General features: G+C 48.4%; 2 protein-coding genes across 3 annotated transcripts; both read left to right on the top strand.

Annotated features, from left to right (window-relative positions):
- The first annotated feature begins 128 nt into the window (after nucleotides 1–128).
- On the top strand, nucleotides 129–7,191 carry LOC126575821 (uncharacterized). 2 transcript variants are annotated; one of them, XM_050236741.1, is made up of 5 exons: nucleotides 129–290; nucleotides 5,182–5,823; nucleotides 5,927–6,200; nucleotides 6,269–6,415; nucleotides 6,498–7,191. In XM_050236741.1, exons 2-5 carry the CDS (start codon nucleotides 5,211–5,213, stop codon nucleotides 6,889–6,891), a joined length of 1,428 nt encoding a protein of 475 aa, XP_050092698.1. In that variant the 5' UTR covers nucleotides 129–290; nucleotides 5,182–5,210; the 3' UTR covers nucleotides 6,892–7,191. The 2 variants fall into 2 exon arrangements, with proteins under 2 accessions (XP_050092698.1, XP_050092697.1); XM_050236740.1 differs by lacking the exon at nucleotides 129–290 and adding an exon at nucleotides 582–705.
- Nucleotides 7,192–8,595: 1,404 nt separating this feature from the next.
- Nucleotides 8,596–9,915, top strand: LOC126575690 (protein Mo25-like). Its single transcript, XM_050236505.1, has one exon. It carries the CDS (start codon nucleotides 8,730–8,732, stop codon nucleotides 9,723–9,725), a length of 996 nt encoding a protein of 331 aa, XP_050092462.1. The 5' UTR covers nucleotides 8,596–8,729; the 3' UTR covers nucleotides 9,726–9,915.
- Nucleotides 9,916–10,000: the final 85 nt, after the last annotated feature.

Genomic DNA, 10,000 nt, shown 5'->3' with positions numbered 1-10,000 from the left:
CTGTCCAGCCTGCACGCCAGCCAGCTCCACACGGACGACGGAGGCGACGACGTGGACGCGGACGACGACGGGACACCACTTAAACTCTTTTTTTCCCTCGGCTCGTTTTAGTTGAGCACGGAGCGCACTGCAAAGCGGTACGCAAGCGGTCGCGGTTTTGCGTTGCGCGGCACAGTTTTGTGGTTTCTCAGGCCAATCCGAACCGATCGATCGGTTTCCGATCTCAAGTGCGACAGTACTAGCAACAAACGGAAGCATCAGCAGCAGCTCATCGATCGTCGTGGTTTTCGGTACGTTTGGTTCAAATTGTGGCAGTGTGGCAGTGTTCTGATCCCGAGACGATCCCGTGTTTGCGCATCAGTGTTGCGTCTGATCAGTGGTGGATTTGGCAGGGAATGGAGCCAATTCGCTGTGCTGCGTTTTTGTAAGGTGTTGTGGGTGGCGTGCGCTTTCAGCTTAACGTGACACAATTATCCGGTACCTGGCATCGGGATGTGCTGGAGAGTTTGCTTGATTGAAGGGCTTCTGGATCTGGATCGAGGATATAGATCGTGGTGAAGTGTTTTGATCGGAAGCTGTGGGAACAGAAGCTGCTGTAGATTTATCATCAGAACTGGGGGAATAGAGGGCAGTTTGTGGTGCAGCGACTTTCTGGGAGTGTGTTCTGGAAATTGGAAGCCCAATTAACAATCTTTGTTCCCGAGTGTAAGTGATTTTGCTTTCAGCATCCGTCGCTATTAGTAAAATATCTTAAGGAAGTTAAATTGTTACATGTTCCTATGCGTGCAGACATGCTACAAACACTAGATAACTTTGACCTACATTAGGTGGCAGTATAAGCGCACTTCTGATAACAATATCCAATGAAAGCCAATCCCACGTTCATCTTCTGGTACTCCCATGTATTCAACAAATTCAACTTCTGGTACTCCCATGCTTATCGGATTAAAGAGGAATTTTCGCCTTGTCCACTATGTGAACGGTCTAACTTGCATGTTAAGGATGTTGTTTCCAATTCGCTAGCTTTTTACCTTCATTGGAGCAGAGCATTGGACGCTCTCGGTGGTGATTTTCTGGTACTTCTGCTGCGTTTCCACACATTCCAGCCTAGCTCGCCGTCCGTCGCCCGTGCGCGCTCGTGCGTTCGTGCGTTCGTGCGTCCGTGTGCCAATTGCAGTGCCCATCATCAATAGGTCGCTGCTGGCGATGCGTCTAGGTTCCCTGCAGATCGGATGAAAATAAAAGTAAGCCGGTGCACGGCCCAGGCGCAATTTTCCTGCCCTCTGCAAAGTGTAGCGATTGAGATTGCGCTTCCGATCCTCGGTGGAGAGTGAAACCGAGTCGATGTCGACCGAGATGGCGAGCGAGTGTCGCTTTCGTTCGGTTGATTGTCGTCGCCGTCGACGCTGCTCCAGTGAAAACATGCTGGACATGTCATGCCACACTGCCGCCAGCCAGCAACCTGTTGCTGCAAGTAGGGCCGAACTGGCCCCGTCGATCGTCGTTAGGTCATCCGGGCGGCATGATGTGTGAGACTTCTTTGTTGTGCCTGTCTGTAATGGATCTATTTAGACGGCATCGTCCGGTGCTTAAGTGGATGATGGTAGTCGTTGTGCTTTGCATGATTTTTCATGTATTGTGCATGCCAGAGAGTGTTGTGGAATGTTGGATCCTCGAAATGATCTTCATAGATCTTTATGAACTAAATCCAAAACTGCTTAATTCACTTATTCTGCCTTAATTCGTTTACAGCCGGCACACCGACACCTAGTCTCGTTTTCTCTTCACACTGATAACACAACCAATACGCAGACGCATTCACTGGTCTGCAACTGCACTGGTCCGGTGCACTGCGCAATGGAAAACGAAGAGCCAGGAAAGAGAAGAGATCAGAAGAGAAGCAGAGAAAAAACGGACTGACCGCTCGGAAAAACTCGTTTCCGTCCCAATCCAAACACACCACAGAAACAGTCCATACAAGGGGCCTTCCCCAACCGTCGCGTATGTCCCTTGCACCGACCCACCGGATTCTTCCGGCTTCCGGCAGTTGAGGTGCATCGTGTACTGGCACGTTATTCACTTTCCTTCGTTCGCTCGTTCGTTTGGTTTGGGTGGGTTGGGAAACCTTGACCCACCTAGGAGGAGTAGATCTCCGGAGGGGGCGCCTACACTCGCACGCACGCACGCACTCGTAGCAGGATGCGCTTCATCGGACACGCGCGATCAAGTGATGAACGGTTTAGTTATGGATTCCGTCGACTCCTCTACGATTCCTAATAGACACTGTTGGGCGGGCATCGTCATTGGGTGTCATTCGGTGGCGTCCACGTCGAGCCCAATTGCGAGTGTGAAAGTGGTGCCGTTGTCGTCTTCGAATTGCATTTGTGTGTGCCATTTTTGCGTGGTGCAGACCTGCACGGGGTCACAGGCTGTTTCGGTGCTAACGCTTGTCTCATTAGCAGCGAGTGAAATCCCGATCCCGGCCTGGGATTCCCGCCGTACTGGATTCCTTGATGCTGTACGCCAATTTTACGCGTATCTTAGTGCGGCGTTCGATCATTATACGTACAGTTGATTTGTTGAAATGGTTTTCTATCAGCTGGGCTTGATGGAGATACATGACAGCGGAACATGCAGCAAACTAGCGGTAACATAGTCAATGTGTGAGATGGCCATAGCGACACCAACCGAGGAGAAGAGCAACAAGATCCTCACACTTGCTTCGAGCAAGATATCTATTCCTGGGGAATTTTAAAAAAGAGATCTGGCGTTATGCATTAAAAAGAAAAGTATTTTATATAAAAAAAAACTAGTACATCGTTGAGGCATCAAGAAGGAACAAAAAATCGTTGCCCTTGTTAGAGCATTAGCATCATTCGTGGCTGTAATGCAACCGCAATTAAATACATCAGGTACCCGGTCAGGTACATATCGGTTTTCATGCTCTCAGCATTAAGTAACTCGTTGCCTGCCTGTTCACGACACAGTTCACACCTTTTCCTCACCGTTTTACTACCGAATACTTATTACAACCTATTACGAAAGGTCTATAAAATCGATGCTTTATCTACATTTTTTCGTCCAAAAAAAAACCCACCTACCAGTGGGTCAAACGAACGACAAGTGACGCACGCACGCTACGAAATTTCTTTTTTTTTGTCCTCCTCCTCTTCCTTCGAAACAGGGACATGGGCCCTCCACCACCCATCGGGTAATCGTTTCATTTCATGCTCAATCGGATTAAATTAACATCTCCCTCCCCTCGATCCCCGTGCCCTTGATTGGCAACGGTTCGCAAGATCGAGGAGAGGTTTCTCTTTTTTTAATGCCCGAAGCCCCATCTTCCTTGTTCGAGGACGATAAGGAGCCTGCTGAGGAAGGGACCATAAAAGGAGTTTCTCACACAGCACCCTCCTCTCCTCTCCGAACGTGGTCCTCATTGCCGGCGTTGTCATCATGAATGATTTAAATTATCTTTAATTCATGAGCAATTTCATGTATTGTCGGGGATGCACCGGCCAGCAGCCGAAACCGCAAGTGGCCCCGTGCACTCTGTGTCTAGAAAGCGAAAAAAGGGTCAGGTCGTAAATAATAGTGCTTCCGGGTGGGATAATTAATGTTGAGGATGCCGAAGACCAACACCAACCGTTGCAGGATGGTATCTTGGGGCCCGTTTTCGGGGGTCGAGCGCATGCACGCAGTACAAGTTCAAGGTCGGTGATGGCCGGTGAGGGGCGGATTGTGGTATTGACCGGCACCGGTGCACTTGCCCTCCTTCGCGTCCAATGACGTATGTTCTCGTGCTCTTTGAACCTTCTTCTCTGCATGCAGCATGCAGCAGCATCGACGGGTACAACATCAAACACACGCGAAGTGAAATTAAACGAACCGAAAAATGGGGTCATGCAAGGAGTTATTGAGTTGGGGTGGTGCTCGCTCCGAGGGCTCGCTGCACTGTCATCGTCACCATCGGTGTGGAGTGACTTACGGATCGTCCTAAATTTCGAATTTCTCCAGTCCGATGCCCCGGCCAACAGGGAAGAGAACTTTCGGAGGCTCTTCCGGGGGGGTGGAGTTGGTGTGCCACTTTGGGTAAAGAATGCAAAATTGCCTTTGGGTTTCGGGCAAATGACATCCATTCTTCATTTGTCGAATCATGCACGGGCTGCCTAGTGTTCCTTCCTGCATCGTTCCGGAAATCGAAAGTTTGGTCAAGCCCGGGCCAGGGAAGGCTCTATAGATCATCCACAATCGCCCTGCTCGCTCATTCCCTTGTTTGACGTATTTTGAAAGGGACATCGAAATGGAATCCAGCATCCATCGTGCCAATCTGGCTCCGGGCCGGGTTTCACCATCCTGTTTGATCAAGCACAAGGTTCGGTTTCGGTATGCTGCCCACTCGACGACGACGACGACGACGACGACGACCACGATACCGCCTGCTTCGATGATCTTCTTCACGACCCTTTGAAGGAAGAGGAAACTTTCGTCTTCACTTCACCGCCCGGCCCGGCACGGTGAAGAATAAGTCACCGAGGGCAGGAGAGGAAGGGCGGAACACATGAACAGCAGCAGGAAGACGCGCTGCAAATATGGCGTAGAAACGGAGAGTCACTCGGTCACCAACGACACGCCACAGCATGGCATGGGAATGTAGGTTCTCGAGGGGGCCGCCTCGTGGATCGTGACTGGAAAACTGGTTTTTCCGGACATACCGCCAGCACAGCCCGGCCCAGGACCAAGACTTAACTGGAAACTGGGAACACACGCCGTCGGACGCCACCGGTTAAGTTGTTTAGGTGCTAAACGGCCATCGTGGACGGCCACGAACGGTTGTCGAAACGTCGTCGTCGATCATATCGACTGAGCCAACGGAAGCTAAAGGGGCGGCTGGTGTCGATCGAGAGGCGTTAAAATTGAGCTGCACCAGCAGGAAGGCTGGTCCCGAAGGCGGACAGCTGCGCATTAGGGAGTAATTGGGTGCATGATTTACGATTGTTACGTGAAAAAGTGAGAATCGTCGCGGGGCAGAAAGTGAACGGTGGTGCATTTCTGATGTAAGGGATCCTGGCGGTGTCTTGGCTCGATACTAAATCACGCTAATCGGAGTTGCGTTCCTCTTTAGCCCTAGTTACACCTCATAAGCATGACATTAATATCTGTTTTCCCACCATCTCTCAGTTCCGGTCCTTAGCCGCCCCTCATCAATCATGGAAATTCGGTGGAAGCGCGGTACCGGCATGGCGATGCTGGTACCCCTCCTGGCACTAACCCTGATGGTAGCAGTATCGGTGGCCGTCGGGACGGTACGAGCCGCAGAACCATCGCCCGAGCGGGAAAGCCAAGCGGGCCAAGGCTCCTTTGCCGGTATAGAAAGCGGCACGCAACCCGACGCTGGCCACGATCACTACCACTTTCGATTGCCAGACGAGCTAATTACGGCGCGTGCGGCCGATGCTGCTGGTGCAGCAGGACAGCCAGCAGCGAAGCAGCGACCACCGGGCAAGGAAACGAAAAAGTACCGGAAGAAGTATGTGTCCGAAGACGATTATCGAAAAGCGATGCCACGCGTCGAGGAGCAGCAACCGGTGGACGCCACGGCCGGTACGGTGCCAGTCCCAGTGGCCCAGCAAACCAGTGGCACGTCCAAATCCAGCGAACCGCACAGCAGACAGAAGCGTTTGATCTGGGTTACGGACGATGGTCGGCTCGCCCTGCCGCCCGGTACGTCGCTGACGATCGCACCAACCATCGCGCTACCATTTGTGCGCTACCCGCCGACCGGCTTTCTGTCCAACATCTCCATCAGCTTGCCCATAACGAGTGAGTAGAGATCGCGACACAACGGACCGGGGGGGGGGGAATGGAATGCTAAACGGCTGCTGCCATTTTTCCATTTCCATCATTTCGTTTTTTTTTTTCTTAGTTGACTTTGATAAACTGGGCCTCACGGATAATCAGAATCCGCTCGGCGTTCTGCCACCACTGTTTGCCCGTTCGATGGGCCAGGCCGCCGGTTCCGTGTTGGCCGACTACGTGTCGGACTATATGCGGGTGCAGCGGCGCAAACGGAGCATCCCGAGTCCTGGAGCGAACGAGAACTTTAAGATCACCACCAACAGGCTGGATGAGGAGGAGGATGAGCTGGCGATACCGCAGCTTCCGGCTGAGCACAAGCATGCTTTCCACGGTGGAGAGAGGTACAGTACTTGAAATCGCTTTAATTTACCGGACTTGAACAGTGAATTAAGTAACATTTTGACGACAGGGCGCTACTGTACGTGGTGGTTGAAGACTTCATCGCAAACTTCGGGCTGGACGGAAGGGCGTGTATGCTGCGTGCCATATGTGAGGTGCACTCCAAGTCGATAGAAAAGTTTGGTCTCATCGGAGAGATGCTGAAGCTCTTCTTCACGTGAGTATCACTAACGGAGAACGTCCCAAAAAAACAAAAGGAAGTCAAGAATTAATTCCTTTCTTTTCCCATTCCTCCGCAGTGCGTCAGCATCGCCATATTCCCAGCATTTAGACGAGTACGTGATGGCGGAAAAGCTTGGCCGCGGGCAGGATGGACCCGGCGAGTGTTTTCCCTACTTCAAGGACTGCCCACGGAGTCTGTTCCGTTCGGCGCATAACTTCCAGCACAAATATCAAGAACCGGAACAGCAGCACAGTAATTCGGATAGGACAACGAATCGTCCGGTGGAGGAGGAGCACGATTCAGATGAACGATTTGGGAACGAGATCTACAACGATACTCATGAGGCAGAATATTTAGCCCGGGAACCACGTGCCAGTCGGTCACGCAGCAGCAGCAGCAGTAGCAGCCAAACCAAAGAAAACACCATCGTACAGCTGGAGCAGCATGATCTCGCGCAAATGGCAATGTGAGGTCCTGGGAATGGGGAGGGGGAAGGATCTTTTTCCCGGCAGTCGTCACACAAATCTATCTCGGGTTTATGGTGCTAGGAGCACGTGTTCCTTTCGGCTGGGGAGGAGAACGCATTATTGTGACCGAAGGGGGACGCGGCAGTCAGAGTTGTTCGCCTGTTAATGGGTTGTTATTTGTTGAAGATTGTTGCTGTGCGCGAGGCACGGTTAGTTGTTTCTTAGTCTAGTAGAGAGCTGGAGCTTGTTTTTTGTTGTGGGATGGAAAACGAACGTGTGAGATCCATAGGAAAACCATGAGTCGCGAACCAACAGTATCCGATTTCGAGTAGCTTAGGATGATTTTATTTATTGAAACTTATTTATTAGCAACAGGTGTCCATATTCGATTGAACACACATGTCGTCGATCGTTGGTTGGCGTGCGGTGCAATGTAGAGAAAAATAAAGGAGAAAAATAAAGTAGTGTAAATATGGATGTGAAACGGAAGTCACTTGCTTTGTTGTATTTTCTTTTACTTTATTTGGCGAACAGTTCGTTTGAGAGTTTTTTGAACACATAATCTGTGCACTACCTGGAAAAACTTATAATCTATCAAAAGAACATTGATTTGTATCACGCTGCTACGATGGGCACCGTTTTTGGTTCGAATCAAAAGACTTGCTCCTGAAGACTTAAGCGACGAACCCGGTTTGATCATGCTTCTAGCTTCAAAATGCTGCCAAAAATCGAAAAATTGAAAATTTAACAAAAACTTAGCGGGACTACCTCGATAAACTTATTATCTAACAAAAAAGTGCCGATTTGTAAATGCCGTATGACCCATCCGGGGGCCACTATAGGCACCGGAAAAAGAATCTTTTCGAAGACACATCTTCCTAAATTTGATACTATGGATGATGTTGTAGATGAATCTTGCCCAAAATAGCACCAAATATTCTTGAAAAGCTGATGTTTAACATGGCACATACTTTATAAAATAAGGTTGAATGGTTTCTTCACAAAAAATCTTAAAAAGTGCGCCTAGGTTGGTCCCGAATTATCCTTCACTCCCTCTTAATACAGTATACTGTAAGCAATGCTGTGCTGCAATCAAATGATAATTTAATAGCAAGTCATTGATTGATTTGTTTGCGAGTTCTTTCACATCTTTACTACCTTTTGTTATAAAATAAAGAAAATTCGCGTTTTTAAAAAGAAAATCGTTTCGTGCAAAAACATCGAATAAAGTGGAGTTCCGTGTCAAGTAAAATGGTAAAGAGTTTATACGGCTGCTATTCGACGAAGTTGAGGGATGTATGCACCACAAAACGTGTTTAATTTGCGAGAAATATTTTTCATTTTTTTCGAAAACATAGCTAAAAATTCATTTTTATCGTTACCCATCGTGACTCAATATTTCCACGGTGTCTGTGGAGTATTGCACATATTTTTAATCACAGTAAAATTGGTGCAGAATTGTAAGTTAATTTTATAGTAGACCTTTTTTAATTTTATTACAGGCGCTATTTTGAGGTATCAAAGCGCCTGAAACATTATTTTTACTAAAGGAGATGATAAGGAAGTAATTAATGACTTGAATTGATGGTTAGGAACACTAAATTTATTGTTAACAGAGCAGCGAACAACTTCAAAACACAAATTAATTTCTAGACCGTTTATATTCGATTTAAAGAAAATACTGTTGCTTCTTAGTAAGCACTGTATTAGTATAAACATTCTCGCTGACAGAAATTAGAAAAAATAGCGCGTTCCTCTAATTCGCGTCGTACGTTGAGTTACTAGCTGGTGGTCGTAGTGTATATTGCGTTTGGCCAGTGTTTTCCACGAACATAGGCGAGATGCATCTTCTGAGAAAGTCGAAAAGTAAGCCCAAGGAACTGGTGGAAGCGCTCGGTGCGGCTTTAGCTTCCCTCGAAAAATCAGGTGACGCAATGCCGAACGCAACGGCGCTGGTAGCTGTTGGGAAGAAACTGCGGCGGATCAAGGACACACTCTACAGCGCATCGGATGCGGATCCTCAAAAACACACAGAAGTCTGCAAGCTAAGCCACGAACTGCACGAAAAAGGACTTTTGCTGTTGCTTGTACAGCATCTGGATCAGCTGGATTTCGAGAGCAAAAAGAATGTGACCCTTATCTTCAACAACTTGCTGCACCGCATGGTAGCCGTACACTCTTTCTGCGCTAAACCGGCACTTCTCTTCGCACTGATGACAGGATACGAGCGGCCAGAGATTGCCCTACACTGTGGCTCCATGCTACGCGAGTGCATCCGTTTCCAGGAACTCGCCGAAGTGATACTGCATTCGGACGGTTTCATACACTTTTTCCGCTACATCCAAGGATCCTCCTTTATCGTCGCAGCCGATGCCTTTTCCACATTCAAGAAATTGCTCACCCAGCACAGCACACTAACGGCAGAGTATCTCAGCCAGCACTACGATCGGTTCTTTACGCATTACGATCAGTTGCTGCGATCAGAAAACTACGTCATACGATTGCAAAGCTTGAAGTTGCTTGGAAATCTGCTCTTCGATCGGCATCACTTTGCCGTAATGATGAAGTACATCTCATCACCGAACAATCTCAAACTGATCATGAACATGCTGAAGGAAACCTCACGCAACATCCAGCTCGAAGCGTTCCACGTGTTCAAGCTGTTTATCGCCAACCCGACCAAACCGAGTGCAGTTCTCACCATTCTGTTGCGTAACCAGACGAAACTCATCGACTTCTTAAACCGCTTCCACATCGATCGGGGTGAGGAATTCAACGAAGACAGATCGTTTGTGATTATGCAGATCCAAAGCCTACGCAACATTGAGGAGAGTTAGAATGTTAACTAATTACAACGAACAACCGAAGCACAAGGACGCGCTAGCGACGCATTATATCTGTGTCAACTAAATTTAGGAAAAATCCTGACCGTAACAGTACCAAAAACCACTCTGAAACGGTAGAGTGCAAATCTCTGATTCTTAATATTGAATTTGAAATAAATAAGGAAAATAAAATTACCAATCCATATTTGGCTTCATAAAAAAGGATAAAGTAGATCCAAGAGAACAATCCTTCGAAACCTAGGCAGCAACTCCGAATTGAACATTTA

Source organism: Anopheles aquasalis, chromosome 3 (assembly GCF_943734665.1).
Source record: "Anopheles aquasalis chromosome 3, idAnoAquaMG_Q_19, whole genome shotgun sequence".
In the NCBI taxonomy this organism is placed as follows: Eukaryota; Metazoa; Arthropoda; class Insecta; order Diptera; family Culicidae; genus Anopheles; species Anopheles aquasalis.
Note: the sequence above shows the minus strand (reverse complement) of the source record. Positions and strands in the feature narration are given on the sequence as shown.